At 46.7% G+C, this 19,566-nt stretch overlaps 1 protein-coding gene across 8 annotated transcripts in view; it reads right to left on the bottom strand.

Moving 5' to 3' along the window:
- tns1a (tensin 1a) overlaps window positions 1-19,566 on the bottom strand; it is a 63,689-nt gene that overhangs the window by 41,231 nt on the left and 2,892 nt on the right. For 4 of the 8 annotated variants that reach the window (XM_086040022.1, XM_086039951.1, XM_086039996.1 and 1 more), the window contains exons 3-5: window positions 17,082-17,239; window positions 13,169-13,273; window positions 10,985-11,143 (exon numbers count right to left, since the gene is read on the bottom strand). In XM_086040022.1, the coding sequence (XP_085896148.1) occupies window positions 10,985-11,080 (96 nt within the window). In that variant the 5' untranslated portion in view covers window positions 11,081-11,143; window positions 13,169-13,273; window positions 17,082-17,239. Of the gene's footprint in view, window positions 1-10,984; window positions 11,144-11,280; window positions 11,571-11,600; window positions 11,846-13,168; window positions 13,274-17,081; window positions 17,240-19,566 lie in introns of those variants that run through there. The other 4 variants (XM_086039969.1, XM_086039961.1, XM_086039978.1 and 1 more) reach the window with 4 other exon arrangements.

Below are 19,566 nucleotides of genomic sequence, written 5' to 3'. Positions count from 1 at the left end.
AGATTGAAATTCTGCCTGGAACAAAGAGTGCCTTTGTGAGACAGACTGGGCCAACGAGAAGGGCAAACCCAACCATATGCTATGCATTCACTATTGCATGCAGTGGTGCTAACAAAAGCATGTCGTTCCCTCCAATTTCGACTAACCCCACTTCATGGGCACCCTTCAAATCAAGATACTCCATGAAAAGCAATTCATGGGCCATCTCCACACGCAAACGGCGAAGCAAACGGGCCGCGGCTCAAGGAAATCTACTACCGGCTCTCACGAAACTCTACTGCCAGATGGGGGACTCTTTTGCCAGGCTTAGCTTAACTACAATCGGTTGCTTGATTCTTCAATCACAGACTGGCGCAGTCTGGCCATTCGCCTCGAGGAATCCGGAGGGTACGTCAAGAAAGAATTTCAGTCTTTGTCACTGATACCGATACGCTCACCGCCAAAACAACATTCACCGCCATATAAAGGAAAGTCTGGACACTTTTTGATGTGATCGCACTACTGTCATTGGTTCCATCCATGTGACAAAATGCCTAGTTGTTAGCCAGCATCTACAATTCCACCACGTTCAGGGGTCACCGATGTGGTGGCCCCCATGAAGACATCATGAGCAGCCCGCCGGCCTGTTCTAAAAAGAGCTCACCAGTGATGGGACATTGTGATTTTCCTTGAAAATTGTCAACGTGATGTTTTAAAATTGTAAACAATGGCAGAGATTCAGGGAAAGTTTTGCACAGGACACGTGTCTGTTTCCTGATTATTGTGAGAAAAATTTGCATGATCAGTGCTTTCACATAAACGTATGGATATCATTCATCATTAATAATAACACATAAAGGTCATTTGAGCAAATTGGTGATTTCACAAGTGTGTGTGAAACTGGTAGCCCTTCTCATTAATTAGTAACCAAGAAGTAACTCTCTGTAGCAAAAAGTTTGGTGACCCCTGTTTTTGTTTAGGCTGGTTTTTGGCTTTTTGTTTGTTGGGCGAAAGTGGATTTTTGGCACAAAGTTTTGTTTTGTGACTGTAGGCCGGATAAGGCGTGTAGACGCATCGATGATGTCTGTGGGAATTTCTATATTCATGAAACAAAATCCAGCATCATTACTTTAAACAGATAAGTAAATACTGAATTGTCATATTGCCGTCATAATTGTTGGCTATTTTCTTATCATTTGCTAACTGGCCATGATGATAACATTATATTAACGTCAACTCTATTTATTGTGAGTATTCTTTTGAAAATATCCCTGACGGCTGATACATTTTGGAAATAGTCAATTGTTAAGTGACGGTAACAACGTGGCACATGCAAACAACATCGTCCAGACTTTCCTTAGCACGGCTTCGCCGGCACGTTCCTTCCCCTTTGTGCAATGATGCATCATGGGAGTATGGATCAGTGTACAAGAACATAGATACGAGTTCATGATGTTTTATTAATGACGGCGAATACAGTCAATCCCAGCGGACTGACTCTCTGGGCCCGTGGCCAGATTGTAGCTGATCGCGCGGAGAAAATGCCGCGTGGTGACAGCTTTGCGCTGCTCGTGTTAGCATAATAGCAACAACATATACCAACTGGAATGAGGGTGCCACATGATCAATACCAGGTGCATCAGACACACTGATCAAAGAGCAGGCCGGCGATCATGAAGTCACGGCCACTTATGATTGTTGGGCCATCCGCTAATGTAGGCAGAATACGGTGGTTGCTAATGAATCCGCTGGAAATCACACACGCTCTCCATACACACACCCACACACATAATGAAGAACAAGACAGCACAGTTGCTTTGAAATGCAGATTGTACGGAGCGCGTCTGTGCAACATAATGTTACACACAACTTTGTGTGATGCGTCCGCACAATCTACGGCAGGATCGTAGCGCCACTTGACTTCCAGAAAAGTGGAGCAAATACAGACGCGCGTGCAGACTTCCTCTGACCGCTGTGGGCAAAGATCCAACACAGGCAATGAGAAGACGTGTAGAGCGCGGCGACGCACGCAATAGGCGTGTTTGGCCAGCGTGACATCCTCAGAGGAGTGGTGAAGATTCACCCAAAAAGTGGAGGCAGCCCAGCAGACTGCGGGGATGTACAGTCAGTTTTAGGTCATGTGAGCTGGAGGCAGACATCCCCGTTATTACAGATGAGTACAGTTCCTCATGTCATTTTCATAAAATGAGAGAAGGTTGTCAGCATTTCCTGCAGGAGGTCAGAACCTTGACCGTGACAGTGTCTGATGTATAGCTCACCTTTATGTTTTCATGCATGCATACATCCACTGTGGTCGTAACTATCAGGCAGTTGCTGATTCTGGCGACAGGGTGGACACATGGTTAACACTTCCACCTCACAGTTCTACGATTCGGGGCTCTGCTCGTCATGTGTGGAGTGGGCATGTTCTCCCCCTTCCTCCTACATAGGTTAATATGCTAGCTTCTATAACATTCAAGAGTATACTGAACATCCAATACTATCAGAATGATAATGTTTGTTTTTTTTTCTTCATTTAAAAAAAAAAAACATATGGGTCAATGGATGATGGTGGCCACGAGCATTTTTGTAGCCTGGGATGGTGAATTGTTTTGCATAACAAATTATAGCGCTCAACAAATTTTGACACTTTGTTTTTAAACCAGAGATCAAAATAAATGATTCTAAATGTTTTTTAAAGTGATTCTGAATATGCCCTCATTTTTTCTCTAGCACATAAGGTTTTCACAATAATAACGATAATAATAGATTATTATTATTCTTTAAATATATATTAAAGTTCAGCAACAGGTGTTTTTTTCTGAAGCTCAAGCTATAAATTACAATGCATCCATTTGTGCAAGCTTTTATAGGTCATATTTCGAAACAAAAAATGCAAATATCTCAAAAACCTGATGTGATAGAAAAAAAAGTAAAAAGTCTTTTAAATCAGTCATAAATACATTAAAGGACACGTAAAGCCATCTGTGATTAAAATTTACAGTTGATGAGTGCCAGTTGACTAAGGAAGGCATGCCGCCCTTTCTGTCATGACAGGAAATGCTCAATTAGAAACTCCACACACTGTCCCACTTCATCAGTGAAGCATGGTGGTGCTGGTATCATGGGCAATATTATCTCCTCCATATTCAGCCAAATGTTTCAGAACTCATTGGACAGCGCTTCACAGTGCAGTTGGACAATGACCTGAAGCATACTGCAAAAGCACCCACAGTTTTTTGGTGGAATGTCATGCAATGGCCAAGTCAATCACCTGACCCGAATCAATCCGCCTGAGTAGACATTCCACTTGCTGAAGACCAAACTGAAGGGAAACGGCCCCAACGACATGTGAAGTTTATTCATGCGTTCCAGACTTCAGGCTGTAATTGAATGCAAAGGATTTGCAACCATGTAAAAAAAAGTGACACTTTGATTGATGATTGTTCATTTGTCCCATTACTTTTGGACCCTTAAAAAGTGGGAGGTATTGCTACAAACTGTTCTTATTTCTTCACCGTTCACCTGATTTGGATGTAAATACCCTCAAATTGAAGCCGAAAGTCTGCAGCAAGAGCACATCTTGTTCATTTCATTTCAAATTCAATGTGGGGCCTTCGCAAGCAAAAAAATGAGAACTGTGTCACTGTCCCAATATTTATGGACCTGACTGTATCGACTTCACTGAGATACTGCCGGACACTGTAAATGGGGCTACCAAGTCCCTCCCGGTTATTTCAGTTATTTCACTCCGCCACCTTCCTGCTGACGTTGCAGCCTTGCTGGGACGCGGTGCCAACCGCCAAAGCTTCAGAACTCGAGCCATCTGGACCATCCAAAGCAGCCCTTCATGTATTTCTGGGCCCACGGCAATTGTTTCTTGTGAGATTGGTTAGGCAGGATGGCCGAAACAAATGGTTGTGTGTGACTTCAAGCCTTTAGGAGGATCCTCCAGTGACTCTGGAGACACCAGCAACTTCAAATACCTGCGCGCTGCGCTTTTAATACGAGGTACGAGGAATTTGCTTGGTTAAAAACGTCATATGCCTCAATCAAAACGTACCCGTTTGCTCTGTGAAACACACACAAATGATTTCAATGTGTCAGATTTTGTTAAACTGTCTAATGTTTTCATTCCTTTTGCATGGCGCTGGACTATTAACCACTCTTCATTGGCACAAAAGTCATTCTTTTTCTCCCCTGTTATGCCAAATAACTGTGACTCGCTCAGTGATACGGAACAACCTCCTTAAGTCATTTTCATTGAATGAGGCTCAGCTAGAAAACAAAATGACCAAACCTGTTTGAGATTGATATCAGTGAGCTAAGACAGTAGAAACAACTTCCGCAGCAATGCAACATCAATCCTACATGCATAATAATTTGGAAGACAGTGCTATTACTGTTACCATTACTGGGACTAACTCGAGATCCAAATACAGTGGAGCATCTCAAGTCAAGTCCTGACGTCATACAATTTGTAATTCTACCAAATGCTTGGGAAACTATGACTGGAGTTCCAAGGACAGAGTTGCAACCGCCATGCATAGCGTGACAAAACATTGATCCCCACGCACTCTGCATACCTCACGGGAGCTCGGTTCGATTCCCTTTGGTGAGCTCAATACGATTTCATTGAGGGAGGAGTGTTTTACCATCTGACATGTTCACATTTTACACTTCCGCTCATCAAGATAAGAGAGAGCCTCACATTGTTTTGACATTCTTATATTAACAGTGGCTATCTTACAACGCAACACTGTCTAGACTGAGAACAGCTAAGAAAGATTTTTCTCACGGCAACAATTTGATCCTCAAACATATTTCTATTTTCATTCTTTGTTATAGGAAATATAGTCTCAAAACCTGAACAGATCGCAGGTGGACCTGTATCCCCATTCCAGAATAAAAGCATAAAGCCTACGCTGTCGTCGTCATCTGGACACGCAAGTCTTTCACGAGCAACGCATTAGTTGTTCTCGAGTGCAATGGGCCACAGCTGTGCACATCACACACACACACACACACACACACACACACGTAGAAAACAACAGCATCACATCCTCCGAGGTGTGGCACGGCTGTAAAAGTCCAATCAAAGCCTGATTGATTTTCACAGCTCTCGAGGGATTTGATTAAGTCAATACGGGACTCTGTTAGACAACTGAAGACATGACAGATCTAGCATACGTGAGCCTCCAATGTTGACTGTGATTGGGTATTTGGATGCAGCAAAGACGGTGAGAAAACCAAAATTAGTTGATGGCTAGCAATGAGCACACACACGCTACTGTAGGAGTGCTGCTTGTGTCAGCGCGTCACATCTAATATTCACTCCCAGAGCATGGGCCTGATAAATGATTAATAGCGTGTATTTGGGGAGCTTTCTTGGAACCAGCCGCTTGCACGTCACTCCTGCGTGTTACTCCTCACAGCCTTTGAAGTCTTGCCTTCCCCATGTTGGGTTCACATTCTTCTGCATCCGGCGGCCACTCACGTCGGATTACAAAGTCTCGCTTGGCTTTCACGGGAGGCTCGCTCATCTACCGCAAGACTCAAAAGTAGGGCAGAAGCCTCGCCGGACACATCACCACCACACAATGTGTAGACACGCTGAATGACAAAACCGAATGAATCCATCCAAATCCGTTCTAGCAATGTTGGAAATATATTTAGGATGCTTAAACACGTAGGGAAGGTCTAAGGTAAACAGTAGCTACCAGTACTGGTCATAACCACACTCTGAAAACAGTTGGGTTGAAAATAACACAATTTGGGTGGACCGGTCGACTACTTGGGTCAATGTGGCCCAACTTTCTGGGTTGCTTTTGCAAAAAAACAACCTAAAACAATGCCAAAATCGGGCTGTTTTTTTTTTTTTTTTTTTTTAAACGAACACAAGAAGGTGGGTCAAATTGACCCAAATAGTGGATCGGCCCATTTTTGACCCAAAATGTTGTTATTTTTAACCCACCTGTTTTTAGCATGCAGGAATGACCAATACATGTGCATAGTAATGTGGGCGGATCTTCATGTTCTGCATGTTCTTGTCCAACAATTGTTGTGATGCGTGTCCCGCTTACCGACATACTCAGTCAGTCCCACATAAGAGGAATGGCGAAGCAGATTAAATTATACAGGAGAGAACAGAAATAGCTCCAGTGCAGCGGTCGCCTGGACACACCGGTGAGAGTCACCACAAAGCAGCAACTAGATTAGCCCCGGACACAAGATGGACTTTTGGAACGAGCAGTAAAGGCACACAACAAAAGATTACTCGAGATAGTGTCCAGGTTGTCTTGTAACCCAAATGACAATCCTGTGACTCCCCCACTTTGACAGGCTGACAAGAAGATTCAATAATCCATCAAGCAATAGAAAAAAAAAAAAAAAAAACCTCAGACGGAAAGAAATGTCTTACCCAAAACATGCAGGAGAGGCAGACCCATGTCTTAGCCCGTCCGGCCAGAGCAGAGGGCAGAGAAAGAGACACGGAGGGCATCCTGACCCAAGGAAAGAGGGATTTCCGGCTCATACGATAAAGCCACAATATTGGCCAAAATTCCCAGCACTGCCATTCGGGCTCCAATGGCAAGTCTGAGCCATCGCAGATGTGAGGGGCGCAAAAGCCGCAGAGGAGAAAGATCAGTCAGCGCAACCCCATCGGAGCGCCGTCCATCTCCCGGTTGGCTCCCTCGCTCTCCGCGTCTCGGCCGCTTCTGCTGGCCGCTCCTGTCAACTGGTTATTCTATGAAGGAGAAAAGGGGGGAGGTGGGCCAGGAGATGTTCCGTTTCTCCCTCCCTGATCTTGTCAGACCGTCGCACCGTGCACTCGCCCCTCCTTCTTCGCTCCCCTGAACCAGCTCAACTTGTTCCCTCCAAAATCCAAAATGGCACAAATTACTGTGGCAGACAGATGTTTCATTTACAAGCTCGCACGAATCCCCGCCCCCACCCTAGCGGTGTCGGCAGCTGCAAAACGTAGTCGATGGAGGTGCCAGCTTGTAAGCATTTGAACTTGACACAAAGGCGCAAGAATTTTGTGCACCAAATCTTCTCCGGGCTGAACATTTGCAGGGACGATTTGACATGAGGTCCAACTTGTGCGCACAAACTCACACTTGCGCATGTGCGGCACGTGTCGGCAAACTTTTACGAGTGAGTGCGAGCATCTTCCTCCGGAATGTCAATAAAAACCCAAGTAATGAATCAACTTGGTATCGGTGGACACGTTACATCACAGCACAGTTGGATCCATAAAGGGCTAAGAGCCGATTCATTTCCAGAAAACATCCTCCATTGATCGCCGCCGCCGCACTTCATCACCCGCACTGTAACGGTTATCTCGGTCCAGAGGGGAACCCGTGTGTGTGCGTGCGTGCGTGCGTGCGTGCACACTGCAAGCATGATGGCAACCAACGCAAACTTTGGCAAACCTAACGGCATGTTCTGAAAAGCTACACCTTGCCAAACCTTCCATTCTGGCTAGCTAGCAGCCTCTAGTGGCCTCCGACAACGTTTCAGAGGTCGGGTGCAGATTGGTGTGTGATGTGCCTGCGCATTCGGCTCAATACATTCAATACGGCAGTTTGCCCGTGGTTTGGTGGTGATTTTACAAAGCAAAGAGATCCAGTGGCTCGCGACGACGGGAGTGGTGTTGTTTCCTCAGTGCAACGGTTGTTTGGTGAGGTCAGACCACATACAGCATGCCAAATTTGAGGCACACCCAAGATCCCATGTGCAAACATTTGGGGTTTATTTGAAACAATGAAGCGAGAGCAGCACACTTGCCCTTCCTTATCGCTCGCTGAGGAATCCATCACATTAGAGCTTTAATGGAAGAATAACAAAGCATCCGTCACATCGAGTGCCAGCCCAGATACCGCAAGCCATTCGTTGCCTATGTGCAGTACGCGCGTGCCGCTCACCCACAAGTGGCTGACATTACTCATTGCGGTGGGCCACCGAGTTATGAATACCAAGAACGATGCATTTTGATGCGAACAGACGGACGGCCTCGGCAGGACATTAGGAAAAGGAATGCGGAGAAGTCAACACCGGAGAAAGGGGGGGATCGGAGGACGGAATAGGAAACTAAACAAAGGTGGACAAAAAAAGGATTAAAAAAGGAGATGATGGAGAAGGAATGGGACACGGGAACAACAAGAGAGGAAGAATACAGATGCAAACAAAGCAAGAATATGAGGAGCAAGGTACGGTTGGATCAGAAATATTTGGACCATGGCAGAGGCTTAACACTTTTGTCCCGGTACACCATCATTTGAATTGGTTCGAAAGAAAACAGTCAGCATACGATTGAAGTTTACATTCCGCTTTAATTTATGTGGTTTTATCAAAAATGAGTCTCGACCTCTCTACTTCTGCCCACATCAACCTCTAAAAATATCACAACGATCGTCGCAATATTTTGTATTTTACGAATAAAGTGTTTTCTTCGTGAAGCGACATTAGCTTCTGTTGTGAGCGCCTCGATGGGGAGGAAAACACTATGGCTATCGGTAACATTAGGGCCATCGTTCGAATTTCGGAGATTGACGTGCGCATAAGTAGGGATGTTAACAAATTCTGGTGTTGACTAATCACAGTTTTCCGACATGAGGCAATGTTACGTGTTAAGACTGCCCCTGGCACAAACACGGCACGGCAAGTAAGGAAGGACATATTATATTGGTGCCAGTAACTAAAGAGCTATTTTGTAACCAGTTTCATTATAAGAAAAAAAAAAAAAAAAAACACTGGACCCCTTGGACATTTAAAATGAAGCTCAATTACTTATTCCCTTTTTAAATTTTATTCCTGCTACTTACACCCGTTGAACCGGGTCACCTGTTGGAAGTGATATGTCTCCACATCTGCCATATTGGATGTGGCCATCATATTAGCCATAAAATTGGCAAATAGTACATGTAAAATTGAGTTCCACTGACATAACACAATCAAAAGCAATGGTTTGGTATGAACGAGGTCTGGTTTGATGAAATTATTTCCAAGGAGCAAGTGAACAAGACATCTCCATTTATCGCTTCACTTTGCCACATCCAACACGGCTGTGGCGTCCACGTACTGAAAATGGTGTCTAGGTGCTGTAAATGTTGTCCATGAGAATAATTGATGCAAAGGGCACCATTCAAGACTATTGACAATAGCGAAAAGAGTACGACGTCACATATATGGAGCAAAGTAAGCACTGTCCGTATGGGTTTCCTAATAATTGGGCACCCCCGTTTATTTCATGTGCCCGCCTTAAGTCTGAGATCTGGTGACGGGTCTGGTCCAAATAATTCTTGACCCATCTGTAAATGATAACCAGAAAAAGGCGATATGATTTCAAATAAAAACAAGAAACTGAATAGCGATGCCTGAGAAGGGAAACAACGCAAGTCGAGGACAGGAAAACGAAGAGAAAGGGATCCACATGTATGCGCTGCCATGGCATCACCATAGCAACGGAAAAACCTCTGCACATCATCGGCCCTCCATCTCTCCCTGTTACGCCATCTCCTGCCATAACCCAGGCCTGGGACCGTGTGAGCTCGGTTGCCATGGAAACTGAACAGCTCACAGCAGTCCTCAGAGGGGAAGACGCGGAGCCTTACCTCTCCACTTTCACCTCCCAGTCAGTCACATGATGAGCTCTGGCACTGCAGCTGGAGCTATCAAACTAGACTAGAGGGAGGGGGCTAGGGGTGTTACATCATTGCACCCATTTTTTTTTTTTTTTTTTTTTTTTTTCATTGCACTCACAAAATGCATGACTTATCTGAAAAGTGCAGTACAGTGAAATCGCACACCTCCATGCGAATTTGAACTAACAAGCCTGAGCGAGAGCTGCTCAGCCAAATAAGTCTTCAAGCAAAATGTGTATACACGAACACACACGCGCACGCGCGCGCGCACGCACGCACGCAGACGCGCTGGGATTGAGCGCGGGTGTAGAGATAAGGAGCTGCGGCAATTGAGTGTGCGGGGACGGGGGGGATTGGGGAAGGTTGGATTTTGGAGCTGGTAGGAGGGTGTTGGGGCTTGACGTGATGGGCGGCTGCAGCACTGCACACCACACAGGATCCCGCTATAGTCTTCGTATTGACCATTTCACGCGTTTTTGAAGTTTGAAAGCTTTTCAAATGACGAATAGATGACGTCAAAATCGCTAAAGGACTGAAATAAGGTGAGGAGGGGCACAGAAGATGGATTCTGACAAGGGGAGTCACAGTTGCCATAAAAAGGTTTGCCTAAAAGAAATGGCCGGGAGTTGCTTTCGTGGCTGTCCTCATGTGAGTCTGCGACTTTGCCTTTGGCAAAATGTCGTTGGGCCTTCCTGCTAAGACACACTATCGCAATTACCTGTCGCACAAAAAGCTTGGCCAGCTTTTGGGTGGCCACACAGAGCCGATAGCATTCCATCGAGCCTGCCGCCGGCCTTTCTCGCTCAAGCATGTGCGCCATGGCGAAGCATGGCAAAGGGATGCGAGTCTTCGCCCCGCCAACAGCATGACGTGCAATGCAGATCAAATTGCCATTTGTGAGAGAAAGGTGACCCTGTTCAACCAGAACGTCCATTGTCCACTTGATGGCAGCCAGTGGCCAATCCAAAATATGAGCCCGTCTATTTGTGGAGCAGCTGCCTGCATGGAGACCATGTTGAGATGCAACACTGACCTTGAATCAGCACTTCGAGGGGCCAACATGCACTGAGGTCCCCGTGTGACCGGCACCCCCCACCCCCAAACACGTCCACGCCAATCGCGTGCTTTGTCCGAGCCGGCGCGATGCATGTAATGGTTTCGTTTCATTTGGGTGATGCCGTTTGCCAATGTTTGTTTTCGCCAAAGTCACTCTTCTGGCTATTTGGCGTGTGTGAATGTTTCCCATCCATCATCGAATGATGTGATGCATGGAAGCTTAACTGGCAGATTTGCAGAAGAAAGAGTTTCTCCAATCATCCAGTCCCTCAAATCCCTCGTCAGCCTTGGAGGAGTCTTACCTTGTCTCGCTTGAAGCCCCGCAGTGGAAAGAAGCACGCGAAGAGGAACTTGCCCCAGCTGATGACGGCAGCGAGGCACCAGTTGAGGCGAGCCATGCCTGCGTTTGTTTCCTCTTGTCTGCGAGCCCCTTATTTCCGGCTCGGCCCCGAGGTAGGATCCTGTAAGCCCCGCCAAAAGGAACAAAGTCAAAATTCAAAAGAAATCAATCGATCAATGAATGAAGACCCTTCACAAACAATGCGCTCCTTGTCCAACAATCTTGTAGGGTTTCCCATTGTGGCAAAATGTGAACTACCTGTCTGGTCGAGTGCCTGAAAATTCCAATCTGTGGGGTGTGTAAAGCTACAAATTGCCCCAAATTGGACAAGAACCCTTGGTTGGATGGTTTAGCACAAGCCAAAGCCATGCAACTGTCTTCCTGTCTGTCCATACGTCACTGGTCCCCTCTGCCTCCCAAGCCAGTCTGGATCAATTGAAGTGTCATGAGCATCGGCGGCTGCATAATGCCAATAGTCCGCCACTAATCGACGGCACTCTTACACACACGCATATAGGCATGCCCCACACTCCCTGTCTTCTCTCTCACACACACGCGCACACACACACAGCACTCGCCTTTGGCAAAAGAGCAAAATAACATAGAGAAAAAAATAAAAACGCTGTCCTGGCACATACATCCACAGGCTGAAGAGCCCCCCTCTCATCGCACGGCTCCCCTCTAGGCTCAGGATTCCCGGTGCTTTGCGCTCTCACAGTTACACGCCGCTGCCGCTCTCTCTCTCTCTTCCTCAAACACACACACATGCAGCGATGCTGCAGCACTTACTCAGCCAGCAAGGGGAGGGGATGGATGGGAGCAAAAAAAAAAAAAAAAAAAGAAAAAAAAAAAGAAGTGTGTACGTATTGGGAACCGAAGGATTGGTGGGAAAAGGAAAACAGAACGATGGCAAATGAGAAGGCAGGCATAAGCAAACAAGTGTGCGGCGTGCGGCGCTTGTGTGTGCGAGGGCAGCCGAAGAGATGACGGGCACGGAAGGGGCTGCACATCACACAATGGAGAGAAAGAGTGGACGGATGAGTCAAGATGGGAGACAACAGGAAAGAGGAATGACAAAACAAAGATGCAGGAGGGAGAGAGTGCTTGGAGAGCAGAGAGCAGCAATCAAAACACACACGCATACATGCGCGCACGCACGCACGCCAGTATGCGCAACGTGCACACAAACGCAGACTCCTAGTGCAGCGAGATGATTGCGGTGTGTGAGCAGAATTAGGCTGAATAGAAAGAAGGAGCCAGAAGAGAGATATTGAATCATTGTGTCTTGGTAGATTATCCTCCCTTCTCTCTCTCTCTCTCTCTCTGTCTCACACACACACACACACACACGCACACACGAGCAGAGGACTGCAGGTGGTGCACAGGCTCGTTCACTGGTGCTGCAGTCTCTCTACGCTTCAGTAGGAGCACATTTTCACTGCAGAACGCTTTCCTCTCCCCCCTTTCCCAGCCCGAGCCAGTGCAGCACCGCCGGCGCCACCACCACACCAACACGATCACAACACATCAAAGCAGTGAGCAAGGCGCAGGGACGAGTGCATGAAGGAGCACATCTAGCCTGCGGGGAGATGCGGGATGCGTAGGAGGCTTCGGGGCAAAATGGTAGCCCATACGGAAACAATGTGGCAATAACAAGATGCCTTTGGACTGGCAATGGGGAGACGGCTTAAGATCATGGATATTCTGCCCTCCACCACATACACCGAAGAATGTGACAATCCCGACTTCATTCGTGAAACAGTCACCCACTGCTTGAAGTAGGCCCCTTAATTCTTCATCTTACAAAGATGGCGGCGGCATAATTGGTTCGTCGCCCTTGTTTGGAGACGGCTCTTTACGGTTACAGCATGCCCAAGACGCAAGCCTCATGGTCGGACACGTGGTGGGAAACAACTTGGGAACCTTCATAAGTCCATGTTGCTTTGCCCTTTTCACTCTGTGAATGCAATCCCGGGACGTCCCAATACTTTTGAACTAGTGGTGCGTTACAACGATCGTCAAATCAAAGTGCGATCGAGGCAATGAGGACATCATGACTGTCCCGTCCTTGGATGAATAAAATTGTCCCCTCGTTGTCCTGCTGGACATCTACGGAGACAAAATCCCCAAGGTATTCTCTACTCACTTGGCAATGCGCTGATCATCCTCATTAAGCGTAAGCAACTTGCATAAGCGCTGCTGACTTCGATTGACCGGCCTGTCACACTGGCCAGCCATGAGAGTGGAAAGCCTGCGGAAAAAAAAAAAAAAAACAAACAAAAACTGAGGGCTGCCAATACCTCAAAGACAAACAAAAAACAGCTGCATGTCTTTGCCATGTTTTTTGCATTCTCCACTTGCCCGAATGTTTCCGACAAAGTACTGTCTCCTGTTATTGCATCGTTTTAATTATGCAATTATGGTCTTAGGAGGATTTTACTACTCATTTTCCAACATAAATGTAAGATTTTGATGCCCTTAATTACGATTCAAATCTTGATGAGATGACAAATACGGTTTGGCTTTGATTTTTGTCTACTACACGTGTAACTTCTTTTAGTGTGTTCTTTTCCTGTAAGCCTCAGTAAATCACCTGGAGTAACGACAATAGCAAAACGTGGCTGTCAAGTGTCTGTCTGACTCCTTGACATGTTCTCAACATGCGGTGTTGTTGATTCATTGCAAACTTGTGATGTTGTCAACTCACCACACCTACTTGCTTTATCTTAACCCTTGTATGGTGTTGGGGTCTGCTAGACCCGTTTTCAGTTTTTATCTAAAGAAAAATGACACAAGGCATATCTGAAACCTTCTCCTGAAACTAAATAGCATTTTTTTTAAAAGGAGTAGCACATGAATTCATAAATGTGATCCAACAACGTTTGCTGTTCATATGACTTGCAATTGGGAAGTAGTAAACATCTGTTGAGTATTTTAACAGAAAATGATTTGATCGTATTGCTTTGAAAACCCAAAACTCTACCAGACTCATCAACACTGGCCGGGTAGCAAGAATACCGCACAAGGGTTAAGGAAATAATACATATGTGTATGAAAATGAACACCCCCCCCCTCCCCAAAAAAAAGCCATCCCAGTGACCTCCCGTTCTCTCACAATGGATTGGCCCGCGCTGTGAGTGGCAGCCAGAGCATTTGCTAGCCGCCCACACAGCACTCCATTCCTGCACCAGCATCCCATTCACATTCAGGGCACACGGCGTGTACTGTATGGAGCAGACACCAGATTAGGTCCCATCACACACCTCATCATTCACTAATGTGCTGACTCATCCGTCTTCCACTTCTCTCCCGCTCATCCTCTCATTCCCTCCTTTTGAAATTGCATCCCAACCCTTTCTCTTCTCTCGATGCCCTCCCCTCTCTCGGCTGCGACTTCTTCTGCAGCCCTCCGTCTGCAACGACTCCCAACCGCGGTGACAACTTATTTGTGCCAAAAGCCTCTTTCCACATCACGTCTTGAGCCGTCTGATCCAAGCGAAAGCGCCACAGAGACAGAGGCGACCCCAGAGGCCCGCAATCAATGCTTTCGCCTCTTTGCCGAGCGCGCTTTGATCACTAACTCGATGAAACGCGATCATTGGATGCGAGCGTTGCGCGTGCGTCTCGGGCCGAGGATGGCAATGTTGTTGTTTCATGTGAGCGATGCGCGGGTCAGCATGAAGGACCTGCCCGGAGCGGCCCGTGGCTCGTCTCTGCTGGGATAACCCTCCAGGTGACAGCTTTGTCTTTAGCGGGGCCAAATTATGTGAGGGGACGGAGATGCACTTAAAGTGGACGACCATGAGTGGTGACACATCCAGGGCCGGCTGCCAAGGTAAACTCACTTATCCGGCCGGGCCTCCCCGCCTACCCCACCCCAGCGACATCCTATCGTTTTGTGGACACCCAAGGGAGGAAGAGAGTATGGAGCACTGTGGGAAACACCACACTGTGGGAAACACCACAAGTAATTGCACACCTTTTTTTTTTTCATTTACATCTCTTGATGGACCTTTAAAGTTAACTCAATCTTTGTTGCACTCTCAAGATGCTAGGTGCTACAGCAGTATAAATGTGTTTGGCCTGATCGTTCATGTTTCCTCGAAAGAATGGCTTACATCTCACAAATTTTGCGTCGGTATAAACTTGACCACAGCTTAGTAACCTAAAGTAGCTCCACTAACAAGAAAAGCTGTCCTTCTTAATCCTCTTTCATGGTACTCGTTGAAATATTGCCGAAAGCAAAAATAATGCTTATGCAATTAGTGGAATACAAGACTTTCGCAGTCAAACTGCGCGTAGGTGGAGTTTTCTTTCTTTTGGTATTTTTTTTTAGGCAGTTAAAAAGGGGTGTTTGAGCTGTTGTGGGAGTGAACGCAGCTGGCTTGATTCCCGGCCGATGGAAGCGGCTCCTCTCATTGTCTTTAAATTCAGGCGCACACAGCCTTCGACATTGCGGGAGCAGAAAAAGACCCTCACATGAGCGTACATGCCGAAGATTGAAGCGTGCAAAGTATGTTAACGGGGTACCGCAAGCAGATCTCCACTTGAGGATGATGTAAAGTTGGCCGGGGCGATCACCGCTGTGACATGCACACTTGGAGACCGCCTTTCACTCCGACGGTTCGCGTCCGTGTTTGAGTCACATGACAGCCACCACACAAATCAGCAAAGCGCAGAATCTGTCCGCCTGCACCTCGATCCAATTCACCAAAATCGCATTACACCACCGGTGCCGCAACTTTGACCTGCTTTCATCTAGTCGAAAGTCCAGTCTGCTTCCAGTCACCAAATTGTCAGGTGCGTTGGGTGAAGTGCAAAAGAAAGTCAGCCGAACGCCCAGCATGGCGCATACTTGGCTAGAAAATGAAAATTCGGCAGTTTTTAGGCCGAGCACACGTGTCCTGTCTACGAAAATAGGGCCCTTTGACTAGACTCTTTTGTTTTACTATTATGATCAAAATGCTATTGTACTTTTTTACATGTGTTGTATTGTATCCTTATATTGGTCTATAGACGATTATTATGTTTCATGCAGGCTAACAAATTGTTCTTTTCCTCGGCAAAAGTCCATTCTTTACTTTGAATATATTTTTTTTATCCATTCCTTCATTTTCGATACGGTTTGAATTCATGACGACTTGGTGCCCTGACATCAGCAGATATGAGCCACAACACAATCAGTGACCATATTTTCAGCCAAATGATGAATTTGCATTGCGACCTGATTTTCATGCTCCCAAAGGCCGCGTGACCATAATTCCCTCCATGTCCTTTTGTCACCTTTTACTGTCTTGCTTCAGTGAGCCAGTCAAGCATGGCTGATGTTGGTGCATGGCGCAGAAAGCTGCAGGTAATCAGCGATGTACATGCCCCTGATAAGCTCCGACCGGCATCAGCCAGACAACAGCAGCGTGATGCGGCCTCAACAGTTATCGCCACAATCAGCTGCAGCGCTGGGCCAAATTAAAATCGACCCCCGACTTAACTCCACACCTTTAAATCTTCCACATGCCGCAGCTCGTGCTGCCAAAAGGACGCCACGGCACAGCGCTGGCAACGGTTCAGTAAACAAACCTCAACACGCATTGACTTGAAAGTCCGTCAAGGTCACTGTCAAGGTCACAAGACAGTTCAGGACGTGTGGAATAAAAAGAAGTCCTTCGAGGCGGCAGCAGGAAAATGCGTGCGAGCGTGGCGTCCGACAGGACTGCTAGCTTGCATCCCGCTGCTGACTTGGCTGTTGTCCAGTGGAGTTTGTGGCATGCTTTTAGCTGCGCTAATGTTGCTACCTATGTAGGTTAAAGACCCCCTTGTGGTCGACAAACACACCAGCGCCGGGGGAGACGTCTCAAGGTTAAAGCAGGAAAGGTTGCCGCCAACAATTGAGGGAGAAACAACACGGCGCGGCCATGCATTTCAGCTTTGATTGCTTCTGAGAGAATGGTGAGAGTTATATATCTATTAGCGAATCAATCACCTCATTCTGTCTGCTGTGCTCTGAAATCTGCAGAGCCCTCATTCCCTAAATGGGCCCAGGAATCAATTGAACGACCTACCTCTTCTAATTATACTGTATGCATTCATCACCAATCACAGCCTTGGTCTTGGATGCAAAGCGATGCTGCTGCACTTCGAGGCAAAAGTGACAGCGAGCCTCCATGCGGTTGATCCGAAGAGCTCAGTCAGGACCGGTATCCGGGTCTGGGCCAATCCGCTGCCGGCGTGATCAAGATGGGAGAAGAGAAGGAAACAGGGCGGCAGATAGCAAGCATTAAATGATGTACAGTACTACAGACAAATATATGACCATGGTTGTTTTTTTGAAATTAGCCTAACAACTCAAAACTGGGAAGGCTGCGGAGAATCAAGGCAGCGGAAGGTCATGTTCACAATTCGTGGCTTCGCTCACAAATCATTCTAGAACTCAGGTGTCAAACTCAAGGCCCGGGGGCCACATTTTATGTGGCCCGTGAAGGCAAATAAATGTGCGTCCACGTCATGATTCTTGCAAATTGTCTTCATTTTTAACAACACTACAATATGAGATATGGCAAGCATTTTCTTAAACTAACCACTCCTTTACAATTAATTGAAAAATATTTGATCAAACAATGATTTCCTGGCTTCTGATTTCAAAACTAGTTTAAAACTATCCATCAGTTTGTAATGTATACGTGATAATACATTTATGGGCTCACACCGGAACTACGATGTGGCCCGTGGCAAAAATGAGTTTGACAACCCTGTTCTAGAAGTTCTTATCAAGCCTGCGTATGGACAGGACGTGTACTTGTGCCGACTTTAGAAACCACATACACTTTGCACTACACTAACAGAAACTCTGAAATGTAATGCTTGACTCAAGCCTTTGAGTTGCAATTTTGTATGAGAGGCAGCAATTCAACTATTATGATCATCATGTGCTGCTAATGTACAATAAAAATGGCCGGAGCCACGAGAGGCAGAACGCGTGCATGCGCCACCCTTGAGGGAATTGTGGGGAATGAGCCATTCTAAAGGCCTTGTGTATCCTACGGGACACAAACGTCGCAGTGAGCCAGAAACACACATTGGGAGAAGAACAATATACAGTACACATGGTTTGACGGCTGAACATGGCCGGTCATGGATGAAGCGCGCACTCGTGGCGCCCACTTTTTGGCCACATTATTTTGGGAGGGTGACAAAGAAAAATCATCAAAAGTACAACTTGTTGTATGCTCGAGAACATGCGGTAAACTGGCAGTGATGTTTTGCAGGTGCAAACGGTCCCCCTGCCTTTTCTTTGCAGCCACCGCTCCGTTGCCATGGGAGACACTTATGTAAGCCATGCCTAATCCTGTTAACTGTCACTGCGGGTGCCGAAGAGCAGGGGTGCATTGGCGCGCTTCAAAAAAATGTCCCGTCTTGGTGATTTAACAGAGGGCGAAATTGTCTCGGGGTGTGCGATAAGGTGAGTTTTAAGCTACGATTGGGGGGGGGGGGGGAAACCAGAACAAGAGAAACAAAGTGGAACCTCATTGGCTGGCTCTGGAACCGCCCACAATGAACGCAGAACCGTGTTTCATGTTGACTGAATTTGCAGCATGCTAAGCTAGCCTCTGCGCAAGCAAACATCACAGCGCAAAGCCTGAACGTTGCTTCTTGACAAACAAAGGCGACGCTTACTTTGAAGCTGACGCGCAGTGAGAGTGGAGCCAGATTTTGGGACGATAAAGGGACGAGACACGCATGAACAGCCATGCGGTGTCCTCCCCCCATTCCCTCAACTGCCTCGTGCTCCATTAGCTTTATTACACTCTCTTGGCTGACGGCAGTTATTGTGCAGGGTTTGATGTGAAGGTCAACATGAGATCCGGCGCAGACATTTTAGTCTCTTCCAACATAAACAAAACCAACACAGTTGTAATGCAGAACAACACATTTGTGTTCAGCTCATCATCACTGTGGTGCAACTGTTAATCGCAGCGCACACAGGAGCGTTAATGTAGTGGTCGCAAAGGGAGCATCATCATCAAGTTCAACAACAGAGTGGCATTGCTTTGCTGTTAACTGGCACTCGAGGAAAAGGTAAGCATTTCATGACCCTTAATAACATAATAGCAGCGTTAGCCATCTGGCATCAAAGTAAGAAATGCAGTAGGGGATGTCAAAAAAACAGGAGTAACCCTCTTCGAGTAACTCTTTGTGTCCACCTTGCTACACTTTTGTCCAATCGAAATCTAAATAAAAAATGGTAACAAACGAGCTGAAATCATAGGAATCGAACATGGCTCGAGGGGTGTGATGCTACCAGCAGAGGTGGGCATTCCGTCCCAGGGACGGAAGGATGGAAGCGATTCAAAGGACGAGGACGGACGGAGTCGGTGGACAATTTTTAACAATAAGGATGGGGGGGGGGGGGGACAATGACGGAAGGGTGCCCAGGTCGCGGACGGTGGATGGACCGGCAAAATAGGGTAAATTGCCCATCTCTGGGTACCAGGATGATTCCAGTTGCAGCATGTCTGTTTTGTACTGTAAACGGTCTCATGTAGATAT

The sequence above is a fragment of the Filicampus tigris genome, chromosome 1, assembly GCF_054856515.1.
Source record: "Filicampus tigris isolate MCC_2025a chromosome 1, RoL_Ftig_1.0, whole genome shotgun sequence".
Lineage (NCBI taxonomy): Eukaryota > Metazoa > Chordata > Actinopteri > Syngnathiformes > Syngnathidae > Filicampus > Filicampus tigris.
This window is presented reverse-complemented; position numbering and strand designations above follow the sequence as displayed.